The 18,756-nt window shown below is 42.9% G+C and overlaps 1 protein-coding gene across 25 annotated transcripts in view; it reads left to right on the top strand.

Moving 5' to 3' along the window:
• ITSN1 (intersectin 1) overlaps window positions 1-18,756 on the top strand; it is a 236,254-nt gene that overhangs the window by 70,549 nt on the left and 146,949 nt on the right. For 17 of the 25 annotated variants that reach the window (XR_006283914.1, XM_043522810.1, XM_043522801.1 and 14 more), the window contains 4 exons: window positions 3,893-4,072; window positions 4,783-4,876; window positions 9,402-9,502; window positions 11,719-11,782. Coding sequence is in view for 24 of the 25 variants with exons in the window: in XM_043522810.1 (XP_043378745.1) it covers window positions 3,893-4,072; window positions 4,783-4,876; window positions 9,402-9,502; window positions 11,719-11,782 (439 nt within the window). In the remaining variant the exon portion in view is untranslated. Of the gene's footprint in view, window positions 1-3,892; window positions 4,073-4,782; window positions 4,877-5,270; window positions 5,321-9,401; window positions 9,503-11,718; window positions 11,783-18,756 lie in introns of those variants that run through there. The other 8 variants (XM_043522838.1, XM_037904744.2, XM_043522828.1 and 5 more) reach the window with 2 other exon arrangements.

The raw sequence follows: 18,756 nt of genomic DNA, 5'->3' as shown, positions 1-18,756 counted from the left end.
AGGTCTTCGTTAATGGGTTCCAGCTCTAACACCTCTGCCACAGTTACAATCAGCGATCTTGATTTAATTTAACCAAAATAGTGTGGGAGCAGTCCACACCTGTTGGCCTATGCAAAGAGTGGCATTAATAGTAGTAGCCAGAGTGGCTACTGCTGCTCTTGTAACTTGTAACTGGTATTGCTGAAGTGGTCATGACACCAAAGAAAGAATTGGGTAACACAGGATTGAAATAGATGGCATAAAATAAATGGGTGGGTAAAAGCCTGGGTCCTCATGCTTAACATGTTAAGTTTCTTCTGCATTCTGGTGTTGAGAGCCACTTTACATGTAACCTTTAGTTTGCAACATCTCCTGGTATTTAGATGCCTGGTAATTGTGATCACCATAAAGAGTGAATTAAATAAATAATGTATTTGGTAAGTGTTGCACCAAAACTCTCACCTTTTAAAGCCTGTATATCTGCTAATTAGTTATTTTTCCTCCCCTCCCCTCCCCTCCCCCAAACTTTTGCTGTTTGGTTTATAAAACTTTATCTGGGGCCATAATGGTTGAGTGAAGTTCAAAAGAACAAATATTGGACTTAAGGAAGAAAAAGCATAAAAGATTGAAATTAAATGATGAAGCAAGAAATCCAGCAAATAATTAGGTTTTCTTCTCCTAGCCCACTGTAGACATGCTCCCAGCTGTGTGCATGTAGCCTCACCTCTTTCCCCAGTGGAATCGCTGAATCTCCTTGACCGCCACTTGTCATCTGTGCAGCTGTGCTCATACCTAAAATATCTTCTTACTGTGCTTTACCCTATTAGCTTTGCATTGCTTTGTTTTGGCAGTAGGCTGCGAGCAGTTCTGAAACTCATTCTTTTTGGACGGTGGCTAAATGTAGATTTTCGGTTCTCTACCCGCTAGTGTTTGACAGTGCTGCTCTTCAGCTAGCACACAGTGAACAAGTTTCTAAAGGCAGGTTTCAGAGTAACAGCCGTGTTAGTCTGTATCCACAAAAAGAACAGGAGGACTTGTGGCACCTTAGAGACTAACAAATTTCTTTAAGCATAAGCTTTCGTGAGCTACAGCTCACTTCATCGGATGCATGCAGTGGAAAATACAGTGGGGAGATTTTATATACACAGAGAACATGAAACAGTGGGTGTTACCATATCACTCTCGTTACAGTGTGTCAGGTAAGGTGAGCTGTTACCAGCAGGAGAGAAAAAAAACCTTTTGTAGTGATAATCAAGGTGGGCCATTTCCAGCAGTTGACAAGAACGTGTGAGGAACAGTGGGGGCGGGGGGGAAATAATCATGGGGAAATAGTTTTACTTTGTGTAATGACACATCCACTCCCAGTCTTTATTCAAGCCTAATGTAATGATGGCCAGTTTGCAAATTAATTCCAATTCAGCAGTCTCTCGTTGGAGTCTGTTTGTTTCTGAAGCTTTTTTTGTTGAAGAATGGCCACTTTTAGGTCTGTAATCGAGTAACCAGAGAGATTGAAGTGTTCTCCGACTGGTTTTTGAATGTTATAATTCTTGACGTCTGATTTGTGTCCATTTATTCTTTTACGTAGAGACTGTCCGGTTTGGCCAATGTACATGGCAGAGGGGCATTGCTGGCACATGATGGCATATATCACATTGGTAGATGTGCAGGTGAATGAGCCTCTGATAGTGTGGCTGATGTGATTAGGCCCTATGATGGTGTCCCCTGAATAGATATGTGGACACAGTTGGCAACAGGCTTTGTTGCAAGGATAGGTTCCTGGGTTAGTGGTTCTGTTGTGTGGTGTGTGGTTGCTGATGAGTATTTGCTTCAGGTTGGAGGGCTGTCTGTAAGCAAGGACTGGCCTGTCTCCCAAGATCGGTGAGAGTGATGGGTCGTCCTTCAGGATAGGTTGTAGATTCTGGATGATGCGCTGGAGAGGTTTTAGTTGGGGGCTGAGGGTGATGGCTGGTGGCGTTCTGTTATTTTCTTTGTTGGGCCTGTCCTGTAGTAGGTGACTTCTGGGTACTCTTCTGGCTCGGTCAGTCTGTTTCTTCACTTCAGCAGGTGGGTATTGTAGTTGTAAGAACGCTTGATAGAGATCTTGTAGTTGTTTGTCTCTGTCTGAGGGGTTGCAAATGCGGTTGTATCGTAGAGCGTGGCTGTAGAAAATGGATTGTGTGGTGTGGTCTGGATGAAAGCTGGAGGCATGTAGGTAAATATAGCGGTCAGTAGGTTTCCGGTATAGGGTGGTGTTTATGTGACCATCGCTTATTAGCACCGTAGTGTCCAGGAAGTGGATCTCTTGTGTGGACTGGTCCAGGCTGAGGTTGATGGTGGGATGGAAATTGTTGAAATAATGGTAGAATTCCTCAAGGGCTTCTTTTCCATGGGTCCAGATAATGAAGATGTCATCAATATAGCTCAAGTAGAGTAGGGGCGTTAGGGGATGAGAGCTGAGGAAGCGTTGTTCTAAGTCAGCCATAAAAATGTTGGGATACTGTGGGGCCATGCTGGTACCCATAGCAGTGCCGCTGATTTGAAGGTATACATTGTCCCCAAATGAGAAATAGTTATGGGTGAGGACAAAGTCACAAAGTTCAGCCTCCAGGTTAGCCGTGGCGTTATCGGGGATACTGTGCCTGACGACTTGTAGTCCATCTTTGTGTGTAATGTTGGTGTAGAGGGCTTCTACATCCATAGTGGCCAGGATGGTGTTTTCAGGAAGATCACCGATGGGTTGTAGTTTCCTCAGGAAGTCAGTGGTGTCTCCAAGATAGCTAGGAGTGCTGGTAGCATAGGGCCTGAGGAGGGAGTCTATATAGCCAGACAATCCTGCTGTCAGGGTGCCAATGCCTGAGATGATGGGGCGTCCAGGATTTCCAGGTTTATGGATCTTGGGTAGCAGATAGAATACCCCTGTTTGGGGTTCTCGGGGTGTGTCTGTGCAGATTTGTTCTTGTGCTTTTTCAGGGAGTTTCTTGAGCAGATGGTGTAGTTTCTTTTGGTAACCCTCAGTGGGATCAGAGGGTAATGGCTTGTAGAATGTGGTGTTGGAGAGCTGCCTAGCAGCCTTTTGTTCATATTCCGACCTATTCATGATGACGACAGCACCTCCTTTGTCAGCCTTTTTGATTATGAGGTCAGAGTTGTTTCTGAGGCTGTGGATAGCATTGTGTTCTGCATGGCTGAGGTTATGGGGCAAATGATGCTGCTTTTCCACAATTTTCAGCCTGTGCATGTCGGCGGAAGCACTCTATGTAGAAGTCCAGTCTGTTGATTCGACCTTCAGGAGGAGTCCACTCAGAATCCTTCTTTTTGTAGTGTTGGTAGGAAGGTCTCTGTGGGTTAGTATGCTGTTCAGAGGTGTGTTGGAAATATTCCTTGAGTCGGAGATGTCGAAAATAAGGTTCTAGGTCACCACAGAACTGTATCATGTTTGTGGGGGTGGAGGGGCAGAAGGAGAGGCCCCGTGATAGTGTGTATGGTAACACCCATTGTTTTGTGTTCTCTGTGTATATAAAATCTCCCCACTGTATTTTCCACTGCATGCATCTGACAAAGTGAGCTGTAGCTCACGAAAGCTTATGCTCAAATAAATTTGTTAGTCTCTAAGGTGCCACAAATTTTCTAAAGCAAACTCTTATATTTCTTTGGTTAGCATTGCAGTCACATAATCCTGTAATATACATACACTATAAAATATTATGTTCTTCTCCTTAAACCATTTCACGTTGCCATTACTAACTAAGAGCTTGGTAACCCTGGAGTTTTTCAGAGTCTTTATCCTCACTTCAACCTGCTGTCTAATTCTAGGTTTACTGCTGTATAACTCTGCAGTCTGCAGACTCCTTAAATTATTTTCTGATACGAATGATTCTAAATTGGAAAAATGTCTACTTTTTCTTGTATGCAGGTATTGGGGGCATTGTCAGCATGCCATCTCTTACAGCTGTAGCCCCAGTACCAATGGCGTCCATTCCAGTAGTAGGAATGTCTCCACCTTTAGTATCTTCTGTTCCTAAAGCAGCAGTGCCTCCCCTGGCTAATGGAGCTCCTGCTGTTATACAACCTCTGCCTGCTTTTGCTCATCCTGGTATGCTGCATACTGACACCGTGTATTGACCTTTTGTCTGTTAAATTGTTGAGCAATTTTCTTTGTATCCAAAAAGAGAGAATATGGTATTAGTAACTGTTATTATTTGAAAGAATTGCTTTATTTAGGGAATACACTTAAATTGGGTTAATTCAAATAGGATTAAAAAAAAAACCCTTAAACCTTCAGTAGAAGAAATCTAGGTTTATTATATTTTAAAACTACTTAGATTTTTTCAGAATTTCTATACACAAACCAACAATCACCATGAACAAAATGTTGGCACTCTAGTAAAAGTACAATTAAATTAGCTTGCCCATCATCCAGAATTGATACCTACAAATTGGTACTCCTTACCTATTTGTAACCATTAAGATAATACTGTTCTTTGGATTACTTTCAAAATACCAGAATATGCAGTATTCCAATTTTTATTTTATAAAGTAAGCTGCTTTTTTAATGTATCAACTAGATTTATATTAAGAATGCAAACACAGGAAGTCATGAAAGTGATGTGTGTTGCTATTTTTTGTGGGGCAGAAGAGAGGTTACTAATTTTTTTTTTGTATTGGGAACATTGTCTAAAAAACCCCCAAACTGATTTTAAAATTATAATACTTGTTTTGTGGGGTTAGCAGTTAGTTGTCTATCATTATGAATTGTACAGATATGTTTCAAATTTACTTTTATGATTATTCTTACTATTACAGCCACATTGCCAAAGAGTTCTTCCTTTAGTAGATCTGGACCTGGGTCACAGTTAAACGCAAAACTGCAAAAGGCACAATCATTTGATGTGGCTAGGTAAGTTAGTGTGGAGTGTGTGTGAACGCACATGTGACATATGCTCTGGCAGGCACTACTGCCTTAGACTCTAATAGATTAACACCATTCTTCATTAAACTTAACTTCTGTAATTCAGAAAATCAAGTCTTGTCAAGTTATTACTTCAAAGGTTTTATAGAATATCTTCATTAAATGTGAAATACTAGATTAGTTACAAACCAGTGAAATATAGCATTTTCAATTGTTGTAAAAGTTTCAAGTCACGTTACAACATGAAGCTTTTGAGTGTGTACAGAAAAGTACATGCCTAAAGTGAGCCTAATCTGGTTCGTTTCATATCACTAGGCCACTCCTTTTGTGCTGCAGAAAGATAACACTTATATTTTTCTTAGAAAATAGAGAAGTAGTTTCAGAAGTAAATTATTAAATGTGGGAGTGCTATCCAGAGACTAACTCTTTCTTGTAAGTTTTTTGGTTTTATTTTTTTTGTTATATGTAAGAATTTATTAAAAGACTGGTCCAAGGAGACATCAAATATTGACTTAAAGAGAACTTTGATGGGGGAAGGAAGCTAATAGTTGCAATATAGTGTTGAGGACTGAACAGTTGTTCAAATCCCTGTGGATTTCAGGGAAGAAAATAATTGCTGCTTCACATACCATTTTTAAGTGTTAAAATTTTGTTTGGCTTTTAATCTTAGCTCTCCAGGTAAATTGTGTTTGGAAGTTTCTTTTGTGTCACAGTGTTAGATGCTAAATGTCACTATTACTTGTCTGTAAATGAGATTTAAAAATGCCTTGCAACTCAAACTTTTTTTTGTCTGAGTGTTGTTGGGACCACAGTGGAAGCAGTATGCTGTAATCCCCACACGGGGAGTGGAGTGTACCGCTTTCACCAGTGTGAAGTAATAGTGATTAGCTCCAAAGGGACTGAAATCCAGGACTCCTTAGGTAGAAGAACTGGATATTCCTTAAGACAGCTATCACAGTGATAAGGCAAACTTCACCTCTGACTCTCTGGTCTCTTCTAGAGCTGGGTGGGATATGGTTTTCCTTTCTTGTAAAACCTTTGAGATTTCAAAAATTTTCCTGTTACATATTGGGATGAGCCTGAGACCTTTTGAAGTTTTGAGGTGAAGGAGAATAGGACAGTGGGCAGACTATTCAGGGATCAATATCCCTGAATATCTCCTGTTGGAACTGTTCCACTGTGTATAAAAAGTATTCACTGGGCCAGAGAGACACTAACTTTATAGTCCAGCGAATAGGGCAGCCGCTTGGGATGTGGGAGACCCAGATTAAAATCTGCACTCTGAGTCAGACAGAATGCCCTAACCATCATGCTGTTAGCTATTCTGAGGTGATCGGGTTCTCTCATTTTGATCAGAAATTCCATCATTTAAACAGGTATGGTTCCACAAAATTTTGGTTTTGATGAATTGGCATTTTCTGATGAGAAAACATTTTTAGTAGGGCTGTCAATTAATTGCAGTTAATTTGTTTTGAGTTAATCTCTTGAGTTAACTCAATTCAAAAAAATTATGATCACAGTTTTAATCACACCGTTAAACAATAGAATACCAATTTAAACTTATTTTAAATATTTTTGGATTTTTTTTATATTTTCAAATATATTGATTTCAATTACAAACACAATACAAAGTGTACAGTGGTCACTTTATATTATATTTATTTGCACTGTAAAAGAAGATAAAAGAAATAGCATTTTCCAATTCACTTCATACAAGTATTATATTGCAATCTCTTTATCGTGAAAGTGCAACTTACAAATGTAGATTTGTTTGTTTGTTACATAACTGCACTCGAAAACAAAACATAAAACTTTAGCACCTACAAGTCCACACTGCTGATGACTGGGTCTGCTCGATAATGATTCAAAGCAGTGCGGACTGATGCACGTTCATTTTTCATCATCTAAATCAGATGCCACCAGGTTGATTTTGTTTTGATTGTTCAGGTTCTGTAGTTTTCCAAATCAGAGTGTTGCTCTTCTAAGACTTCTGACATTAGATTCCACACCTCATCCCTCTCAGATTTTAGAAGGCACTTCAGATTCTTAAGCCTTGGGTAGAGTGCTGTAGCTCTCTTTAGAAATCTCATATTGGTACCATCTTTGTGTTTTGTCAAGTCTGCAATGAAAGTGCTCTTAAAATGAACATCTGCTGGGTCGTCATCCAGGACTGCCATAACATGAAATATATGGCAGAATGCAGATACAACCACGGAGCAGGAGACATACAATTCTCCCCCAAGGAGTTCAGTTACAAATTTAATTAACGGATTTTTTTTTTTAAACGATAGTCATAATCATGGAAGCATGTCCTCTGGAATGGTGACCGAAGCATGAAGGGGCATACCAATGTTTTAACATGTAAACGGGGCATGTAAATACCTTGCAATGCCTGCTACAAAAGTGCCATGTGAATGCCTCTTCTCACTTTCAGGTGACATTGTAAATAAGAAACGGGCAGCATTATTTCCCATAAATATAAACAAACTTGTTTGTCTGAGCAATTGGCTGAAGAAGTAGGACCGAGTGGACTTGTAGGCTCCAAAGTTTTACATAGATTTTTTTTAAAAAAAAAACTGCAATAAAAAATAAAACATTTGTAAGGTGCAAATATTTGTAAACAAAAATATAAAGTGACTACTGTATACTTTGTATTCCATGTTGTTGTTGAAATCAATATATTTGAAAAGGTAGAAAACATCCAAAAACATTTAAATAAAATGGTATTCTATTGTTTAACAGTGCGATTAAAGCTACGATTAATCATGATTAATTTTTGTAATCATTTGACAACCCTAATTTTTAGAGTTCTAGCCTGAATCTGTTGACCTGTGCTGTAGTGCTTTTTCCCACCATGGGCTCCAAAAATGCAGCGTAGACATACTTTCTCAGACTTGAGCCCTGGGCTGCCGTTCTTTGTGATCAGTTATGATTATCTCAGCAGGCCTGACTTATCTTCAGTGCCTGCAGTACCGTTCCCTCTGGGAACAGTGACAGTGCATTAAGAAGGCTATCTACCCACTGGTTACCAAAGTATTACTTACTTAGAACCAAAATGTTTTAGAGAACAGATTTTAAAACAATAAACTATTCTCTACACGTCGCTGCCTCTCTAAAGCTTAACATTGCAGGGAGCAGGAAAAGGTCCGTTTTTCTTCAGACTTCCTCCATAGATCTGCTCTCTGCGTTAGCCTGTCCCCTTTGACACCCTCTCACAGCTGATACCTCGTGCAGTCTTCCCTTTTTGACTGTTCAGTGTTTGTTTGGAGGATACTTGTCTAGATCCATTGTGTTGCTTTCCGGCTTGTTTTTCCCACAACCCCTTATTAAGCTGTATTAGTACATGAAAATCTTATAACTTGTTATACAATAACTTCACTGACCAGTTCACATACAGTGTTCATAAAATTATTATATCTTAGTATTCTTAGATTATTACATAGCAGCTCCATATCAGTCACCACAGCCATCCAATACTGGGAATAAACAGGAATAGATTGCGGGGGGAGGACAAATGCACACAAATATGGTGGCTTTTCAATGATCAATGTTTTAAAAATCTTTAATTCACCTTTCATATGTAAATTAAGACATTAATATTTTGTATTCCAGTGCAAAATGTAGAAGATGTACTTTAAGATTAAAAGGATCTTACTAGCTGAACAACTTCACTTTAAAATAAATATATAGTGTGAGGAAAGGGGGAGGGCGGAGATAAGGGATGCAGACTGGCTCAGGCAATGTTAGAATGGAATATAAGAGTCACTACCGGTTTAGTGGTTTCAGCCCTTCTCAGCTCAGTAGGGAAAGGAGTTGCTATGCAATCTGTTCAGTGGCCTATGTGAAAGAAATTGGATTGTCTCAGTCCAATTCTTACTGTGTCCTAGTGTCCTGGCATGTTTTGGCAGACTTAATAGAGGACCAAGGGTTAAATGGGACTGAAGACTGAACTAACATTTCATTCCTATACCTGCTCTCTCCAGTTCTTAGTACTGAGACACATTGGCAGCTAGCATGGCGAAACTGTCTCTGCAAATAGCTGACCTATTTAAAAATACTTGTATTTTCCGTTAGCTCTGTTTGTTTCTTTTCAGCTCTGTTATGAGCCTCCGGTTGGTTGGTTGCTAGGCTGGAAAGACACCTGGTTAAGGTTAGCATAAGATGAGATGCTGTTTCTACCAACTATATGGAGAGTTTCCCACCATACAATTGAACAAAGATTTTTGCATATTTTGGATCTTCCAAAGCACTGAGACTATTTACTTTTCTACCTTTCTGAAAAAGCAAAGCTATCTATGACAAGGGTGAATATTTGGCCTAATTTGGGATAAGAAACATGCTTTTAAAATGCTGAACTGGGTAACTGTTCTCAACCACTACTTCAATAGTATGTAATGGTTTTGAAGTAAGAGCTGGGAAAAATTGTTGAAAGAACAAATTCAGATGTAAAACTTCAATCTGTCCTCCTGTAGCTTGAAACATATGAGTATTTTTTTCTCTCTCCTAATTCCAGTGTGCCTCCTGTAGCAGAATGGGCTGTTCCTCAGTCATCAAGACTGAAATATAGGCAGCTGTTCAATAGCCATGACAAAACTATGAGTGGACACTTAACAGGTATTAGAACAATTTTTATATTCTTTATTTTTTTGCTTCCATTTGATTGATCTTTGACAATTATGTGTCTGTTAATGTGGTGCTTGAATTATGGAAGGCGAGTGAAAGCAGAGTTCGCATCCTGAAATGAGTAACTTTCCAAATGGGGGGGAAAAAAGCTTATTTTCTATAATACTGTTTTCCATCCGCCCTTTGATTACAATTGAGAGCAAACATATGATCATTTGTGAGTGGTTGCTACTTAGGGCTTGTCTACACAGGGAAGTTAGAATGCAGCAAACTAGGGTGTGAATTTATGGCACACTAGCTACTCTGCCCTATCTCCCCAAGTGGACATTCTGACTGCACTAAAAGAGCCTGCATGAGAACGCATTTAGTGCGCAGAATGTTGACTTGGGGAAGATAGTGCAGAGTAGCTAGTGTACTGTAAATTCACACCCTAGTTTGCTGCATGTTAACTTCCCTGTGTAGACAGGCTCTTAGTAAAATGGGCGAGGGTTGGGGAAGGGAGTTCAAAAGCCATCTAATGCCCCTGTGTGACAGGCTTCAGTTGGTCCACTGAGCCACTGTGGGGGGGTGGAGAGTTACTGCCTCACCAGCAGGCCTTGATCACACCTTTTGTCACTAGGGAATTAGCGGAGGGAGGTGTGCCGGCAAGAATCTGTGGCACGCCCCTCAGGCAGGGGAAGTGCCGGCAAGAGTCTGTGACGTTGTCGGGATTCTGCTACCCTAGGCGGGTTGGCTGGGGTAAGGGAACGCAGGCCCACCCAACTCCACTGCGTTCCAGCTCAGGGCCCTGACAGTGGCGGGAGGAGAGGGTCCCGCCACTGGGTGAGTGGGGAGCCATCCGCAACACGCTGACCAAATAGACCCACCGCACTGTGCAGTTCTGCCCCTGGGCTACTTCCTACCCGGTCTCTCGAGCGGGTCCCTCTGGTCCCTCCAGCTCGTCAGAGTATTCAGCTGCTGGCAGCTCCAGCTCCAGCTCCCACTCCGTGTCAGGCTCACACTGGCCCGGGTTACTGCCTGGCTCCTCCAGGTACTCGGTGGCTGGCAGTCCTGGTAGCCCCAGTCCTTCCTCCAGGTCAGGTTTCTCCTGGCCCAGGGCCTCCCCTAGCTCGGCAGCAGGGTCTGAAGGGAACAGCCAGCAGCCTGTGTCTGTCTCCCTCCCTGGTGCTGCCCTGACTGGGCTAAGGGCCCCGTCCTTTGTACTTCCTGTTCCATCCCTCCCCTTCCAGGGCTTGGAGTAAGCTTGGTCTGGCCCCACCCACTCAGGCTGGGAGAGTGGCTCTTTACCCTCTGGTTCGGAGGGAAACCACCCTGGCTCCCTACACCCTGGTACAGGATTATGAGAGGTACTGGGCACCTGCAACTTCCATCAGCTTCTTGCTAATTTTTTCCTCTCCTCACTCCTGCTTTCACACTGATTGATTTATTGTAAGGGTGATCCCTTCTGGCCTTAAACTCTAACTATGACTCTGAGATCCATGCCCCAGAACTTACTTAATTTTCTTTTTGAAACTTATCCTGCCGGTGTAGTTGGACAGGGCTCCTCATCTCCGCTGACCACCCAAAAAGGAAAAGACTTTGACAATTGTGGAATTCTTCTTGTCCCCATTACTCCTTGTTGACAACTTATCAAGCGGGTGAAAGTGTTGAGTAGTGATCAACACTATCAGCTGGCTGGTAGGCTGTCATGGCTTGTAGGCTGTCAACGAGGAGCTTTTCTCTTCAGACCACACACACAGGTGCCTCTGCCCAAGAGAGAACCCACCCCAAATGGGGGGAGGCACTGAGCATGTACAGGAGTCCTCCATCACCCTTATGTCATCCCAAGAGTTTATTGCGAGGTATGAAATTGGTTGTGGCAAACTGTGACTCCTGCAAAGGGCATGGGTGGCTGGGTCAAGCTTTGTGTGCCCCTTTCATGAGAGACAGTTTCCCCATCATGATAGCAAACTGCCTGTGCAGTGGGAAAGGGTACATCAAATGTGGGATTATTAACCCTAGCATCATTCCTTAATCTTAGATATTCTTCTAAAATAACTTCCCTCTTGTGCACCGTGACAGTTTGTTCTGAGCAGTAGTATGTTAATCTCTAACACATAGGGAACTGACATTTTTCAGGTTAGCCCCTCAAAACTGAGTTCTGCTCCAGAATAATGTTCGCTGATTTTTTGTTTGTTTGTTTCTTAACGCTTGTTCTAATTTGTTAGGTCCACAAGCAAGAACTATCCTTATGCAATCAAGTTTACCACAGGCTCAGTTGGCTACAATATGGTAAAGATAGTTCCTTTAATTTTTCTCAAATCAGAAGCTGTACTTATCACGCTGGATTATACGCTTCCCCCTCCCCCACGCCCCCACTAACTTGTTAAATTTTGCAGTCTTTTTCTTTACACAAGATATACATTAAAAACTGCATACTTGTACACATTAACATTACTATTTAATAAAGGGCATTATCAGAGGAATTAGATTAGTTGCCACTGAATTTTTCTAATGTCAGCTAATTCTTACAAAATATAAAAAATGGTTCATAAAAGGAACTCTTCAAGTTTATTTTACTTTAGATACCTATAGTAATCCTCACCTTCTGTGTGGGTTGAAAACATATCTGACATTTTTACTTGGTTTTGTCTTTTAATTGTTTGTAAAAAAGCCACTTTGTTTCTCTTACCTGTAGTGAAATTATACCCCGGAACTTAATACAAAAAAGTATTTTTTTAAAATGTGTAGTAAAGAAAACTGTAGCCTCCTAAGATTGTCCTTTATCCCTAGTTGTGTCCTGGCAGAAGTATTAACTCTTCGAAAAAAGAAAAGGAGTACTTGTGGCACCTTAGAGACTAACCAATTTATCTGAGCATAAGCTTTTGTGACCTACAGCTCACTTCATTGGATGCATACTGTGGAAAGTACAGAAGATGGCATATATCACATCCATCAATGTGATATATGCCATCATGTGCCAGCAATGCCCCTCTGCCATGTACATTGGTCAAACTGGACAGTCTCTACGTAAAAGAATAAATGAACACAAATCAGATGTCAAGAATTATAACATTCATAAACCAGTCGGAGAACACTTCGATCCCTCTGGTCACGCAATTACAGACATGAAAGTTGCGATATTACAACAGAAAAACTTCAAAACTAGACTCCAGCGAGAAACTGTTGAATTGGAATTCATTTGCAAATTGAATACTATTAACTTAGGCTTGAATAGAGACTGGGAGTGGCTAAGTCATTATGCAAGGTAACCTATTTCCCCTTGTTTTTTCCTACCCCTCCTCCCCCCAGACGTTCTTGTTAAACACTGGATTTGTGCTGGAGATGGCCCAGCTTGATTATCATACACATTGTAAGGAGAGTGATCACTTTAGATAAGCTATTAACAGCAGGAGAGTGGGGTGGGGGGAGAGAAAACCTTTTGTAGTGGTAAACACCCATTTTTTTATGGTTTGTGTGTATAAAAAGATCTTCTGTACTTTCTGCAGTATGTATCCGATGAAGTGAGCTGTAGCTCACGAAAGCTTATGCTCAAATAAATTGGTTAGTCTCTAAGGTGCCACAAGTACTCCTTTTCTTTTTGCGAATACGGACTAACACGGCTGTTACTCTGAAACCTGTCATTAACTCTTTGAGTTTCTTCTCTTTGATGTGCTTTAAAGGAGTGTCCTTTGTTTTTTATCTCCGCATTCTTATCTGCCAAAGTAGATTGCCTTCTATTAACATAACCAACCAGGTCTCTCATTTCTCCTTCAGCCTGAGTAATCTCTTGTACCTTGCTGTGTAACTGCATAGTGGCTTTAGTATTTATTTATTTGCCTTTTTACTACTCTTCTGGTATTTTGGTTCCTGATTGTTCAGGGTCACCTTCTGTGATGTTTGAAATGGCCTCCATGCCACTTTTGTGTATTTTAACGGATTAGTTGCTCTCTGCTGCCTATTTCTAGTTAACTTCCTCTCTTGAAATTCAGTGTCTTAAATCTCTGCTTGAAATTCAGTGTCTCACTACAGTACTACCACATGATTTCCCCTGTGCTAGGATGTCAACTATATTTATTGTCATTATTGCATAGTGGCTCTGCCATACTTGCTTTATAGGGTTTGGCTTAGATATTATTCAGGACTTACAGTAGCCTCTTCTCTTTTGTTTCCTAACAAAGTTGCTATAAGAAACAATGGCAACCCAATAATCCAGAACATCACTAGCTGTGACTGGGGTCCCAGTGGGGGCCAGCAGAGGTCACTCAGTTAGGGTGAACTGCAAAGAATGGGGTAGATAATCCCCAAAGCTGGTGGATATTTTCAATACTTAAATTTACCAAGGCAGTATAAAATCACTTCTTTATTACTTCACTGGTTGCCAAGAAGTCTCCTCCTCAGGAGTTCAGAAACCCCGAGGAACCCCAAGGATCTGCTTGTATCTGAGCTTCCTGAGTCACCACTACTCAGACACAATCTCCCTCCACTTCCATCCTCCTCTCCAGAATCACAGCATTGTTCCCTTTCCCCTCTGAGGATGGCACCGCCCTTTCCCAGTGATGCAGAGGAGGAGGAGTACTTTGTCCCATCCTTTTACTTGGGACAGGCACAAGATGCATCCTCTACATGTCCTCACTATCCACAACCAGACCAGGGCCCTGGTATGGACTGCCATGGATTTAACCCCACGTGCTGCTCCCTCCACATTGGCCATACGGGATCCTTGGGCAGGGCACAGTTCGGGAAGCCTCCCATACAGCAAAGCCAGAGGTCTACACATTCACCATCTCCATCGGTCTCTTGACCACCAGAGACTTAACCTTTCCCCATAGCAGACAAGGAGGAACACCAAGAGGGGGAAGTTCCGCCACCACTCCACTGCTTCTCTTCTTCCCCCGATGAGGCTATCATGCCTCCACCCCCTACTGCAGCAAATGACTTCAAACACTTTCAGGAGTTGTTTCACAGGATTGCAGACTCCCTCTAGATTCATTTGGAGGAAGCCAAAGAACAACAGCATAAACTCCTCGACATCCTGCACGCATCCTCATCCTCCAAAGTAGCCCTTCCTGTCAATGAGGCCCTTCTCGACCCCGCCAAGGTGCTCTGCAGACCCCAGTGTCTATCCCACCAATCTGAAAGCAGGCAGACAAAAAAAATTACATTCCTGCAAATGACATGGAATCTTTTTTCTCACCCCACTCCAAATTCCTTCGTTGTCTATGCCGTACACAAAAAGGAACACCAATACCAACCTCAATCCACTGCTCATGACAGACTGGAAGCAATTGGATCTATGGACGCACAGCTTATTTATCTGCTACGCTCCAATTCCGGATATCCAACTACGAGACTCTCATGGCCAAATACGATCTCAACTATTCCAAAATACAGGAACTCTGCTAAGACCTTCCTGATGGCAAAAAAGAGCAATTCCAGGCACTTGTATCCAAAGGACACTTCTTGGCCTGTATGGCTTTACAAGCCCCCTTGGACTCCATGGATACCACTGCCCATTCCATCATGACTGCCGTAGTCATGAGGCGGGCATCATAGCCACACCTCTCCAACGTTCCTAAGGAGGTACAAGCCACTGTCGAGGACCTACCCTTTGAGGGCCCCAAATTATTTGCGGAGTGTATGATGAGTCCCTACACTTCCTTAAGGACTCTTAAGCAACTCTCTGCTCTCTTGGCATTTACTCACCAGTGCCAAAAAGACACTCAGGGAAATACCAACTTCCTCCATGATCCCGACCACAGCAATACACCCCCCAATAACAGTGCGATGCTCAACACTGTCAACAGAAGCCCCCTACCAAGCACAGACATGACTCCTCAAGGGGCAACCTCTCACATACCTTTGGCCAAACAACAATTTTGAAGGTGTGTTCGAGGCCCTGAGAAGCCTCCCCCTATTCCAGTGAAAACAACCATCTCCAACATCCCACCAGTTTGGCGATATTCTATCCCCTTTTTTTCCATCATGGCAGCTACTTACCTCAGACAAGTGGGTTCTAGGGATAATCAAGGAAGGATACTCCATTCCTTTCCTATCCCCCCCCCCCCACTTTCCGTCCCTCTAAAGGGACCCTTCTCATGAACGCCTTCTACGAGAAGAAATCACCTTCTGCAACTGGGAGCCATAGAGCCGGTCCCATCCCAGCATAGAGGGAAGAGTTTTTGTTCCCATTATATTTTGATCCAAAAGAAATCTGGCGTATGGAGACCAATCCTAGACCTTTGAAACCTAAATGAGTTAGTCAAACTGCAGTGCTTCAAGATGGTTATCTGTTCTACCATTATCCCAGCACTTGAACACGGGGACTGGTTCTTGTTCCTTAACCTCCAAGACTCATACTTTCACGTCACAATTTACCCTGCCCACACACGGTTTCTCCAATTCATCCTGGGAACTGATTACTAGGGCTCAGTGTCTGTCACGGAGGTTGCAGAAGTCACGGGTTCCGTGACTTTCCACGACCTCCGTAACTTCTCCAGTGGCCAGTGTGGCTGACCCCAGGGTCTGCTAGCCCTGGCAGTGGTGCCGCTGACCCCAGGCGCCACCCTGTCCCAGCAGCAGTACCTCCCTCCCTCTCACGCCCTCTCACCCTCCCCAAGATTTAGTCACAGGTATTTAAGTCATGGATAGTCACAGGCCATGAATTTTTTTATTGCCTGTGACCTGTCCGTGACTTTTACTAAAAATACCCGTGACAAAGTATTGCTCGTCAAACTCTTGACAGCACCTAATGTGTTCTCCAAAGTCCTTGTGGTAGTGGCTGCCTATCTACACAAAGAAGGCGTTATCTTTCCATATTTAGATGACTGCTCTTCACAATGTCTGAATGACAATGGACCTTTTCTTGAGCCTCAGCCTTCACATAAACCTGGAGAAATCTACACTAACATTGGTGCAACACCTGTAGTTTAGCGAGGCACAATTGGATGCCATACAAGCCAGAGCCTTCCTCCCAGCTCACAGATTTTTAGTTATGGTTGATCTTGTATTCATGGTGAGAACCTGTCCCCAGATCTCAGCCAGGGCATGTCTCCAACTACTTGGCCACATGGGAGCAGCCGTCTTCCTGGTAAAGTACGCATGTGTTATATCTCCAGGTGTAGCTACATAGTCTATGTACCTCACAGACACATCCTTCACAAACTCCTATCCATACCTATGAAGGTCAAGGACCGACTAGTCTGGTGGACACAGACCAAAAACGTCTGTGTTGGGGTACCTTTCCTTCAATCAGCGCCGTCCATGATTCTAACAACCGACTCCTTGATTGGGGAGTACACCTTCACACTCACACAGTGCAGGATAGATGGTCCTTAACCAAATGCACCCTACACATCAACGTCCTCGAGTTATGAACAGTCTGCAGTGCCTGCTGATGTTTTCTCCCACTAATAGTGTGATGTGCTATCAGAGTCATGACTGACAATATGGTCTGCATGATCTACATCAACAGGCAAGGTTGAGGGAGATCCCTCTCTACACTTAGAGGCATTGAAATTATGGAACTGGTGTATCCAACACTGCATCACTATCATAGCTGTATGCCTCCCTGGACACCAGAACACCATTGCAGACTTACTGAGCAGGAGATTCTCCCACAGTCACACATGGGAACTAGATACGTGAGTCCTTCAGCACATCCTCAACCACTGGGGATTACCCTCCATAGGCCTCTTGGCCACACCAGCGAACTCCCACTGCCCTCAGTTTTGCTCAAGATGGGGTCGAGGATGCGGATCCCTGGAAGATGCATTCCTTATCACATGGGATACACTGGTACTCTGTGCCTTCTCTCCCTTCTCCCTTCTGTTCAGAGTACTCCACAAGAACCAAGGGGACAGAGCCAGAATCATGCGTATAGCTCCAACATGGCCACCCCAGATCTGGTATACTTACCTCATTTGCATGACAGTATGCCCTCCAACCACTCTGTGTCCAACTCAGTGACTTCTTTCACAGGATGAGGGTTGCATCCTCCATCCCAATCCACAGCTACTCTCACTGAACGCACGGCTCCTCCATGGTTCCGGGATTCAGAAATAACCTCTTTGGAAGCAGTTAAACATGTACTTTCGAACAGCAGGCGCAATATCACTAGATGCACTTACCTCCACAAATGGACTAGAATTCAATCCTGGTGCACCTCCCATTAGGTTGAGGCATTGAGCGCTCCATTACCACTTATCCTGGACTATGTTTTGTACCTTTAAAAGATTGGGGTTATCCACAAGCTCCATAGGTATGCATTTGGCAGCCTTCCCAACCTTTCACTGCAAGATAGACGGCCACTCCATCTTCACACACCCGCTCATTAAATGATTCCTGAAGGGACTCCAAAATCTTTCCCCTCACATATGGTCTCCAACCCTGGCTTGGGACTCTGGTCACTAGACCTCCATTCAAACCAATGACAACTTGCTTCTATGTTCATTTATCATACAAGAACAGTATTTTTTGTTATCACCTCTGCCTGGTGGATTGGTGAAATTTTTCTAAAGACAAAGTTACGCTACACCCACATCCAAAATTTTTGTCTGGGGTACCATCTAAACCAACCTATCCACCTTCCCTGCTTCTTTCCAATCCCACCCAGCAACCAACAGGAGGCAACATTGTATACCCTAGACATCAGATGAGCAATAGCTTTCTACCTGGTCAGAACTAAACCTTTCAGGAAATCACCCCGTTTATTCCTCCCAATGGCCAAAAGATAGAAAGGCGCAGTCATTTCTAAGCAATGCCTTTCCAAGTGGATCTCACAGTGTATACATCTTTCTTACTAATTACACAATCAATAACCTCCCCTTGAAACTAGAGCACATTCCACTCACTCATTCTCCACCTCGATCGCCTTTCTTAACAAAGTAGCCACATGCACATCAGCGGACACTTTTAGCCATCACTACACCATTACTCAGGACGCCGCATCAGATACTCTTCTAGGACATGCTGGCCTATCATCCACAGTAAATGCCACTCCAAAGCTCCAGCTTTCCAACTGGGGGTACTGCTTTATAATCACCTACAGTGGAGCACCCATAGGGACATCATTTGAAGAGAAGGTTACTCACCTCTGTGCAGTATCTGAGGTTCTTTGAGATGTGTCCCTATGGGTGCTCCACTCCCCATCCTTCTCCCCTTTGTTTCAGAGCTGAAAGATAAGCTCTGCAACAGAGAAGGAACTCGGGGGTGATCAGGCCGCACAGTGCTATATATATGTCCCACTCACAGTGTGCATGTGCAGT

Source organism: Chelonia mydas, chromosome 1 (genome assembly GCF_015237465.2).
Source record: "Chelonia mydas isolate rCheMyd1 chromosome 1, rCheMyd1.pri.v2, whole genome shotgun sequence".
Taxonomy (NCBI): domain Eukaryota; kingdom Metazoa; phylum Chordata; order Testudines; family Cheloniidae; genus Chelonia; species Chelonia mydas.
Note: the sequence above shows the minus strand (reverse complement) of the source record. Positions and strands in the feature narration are given on the sequence as shown.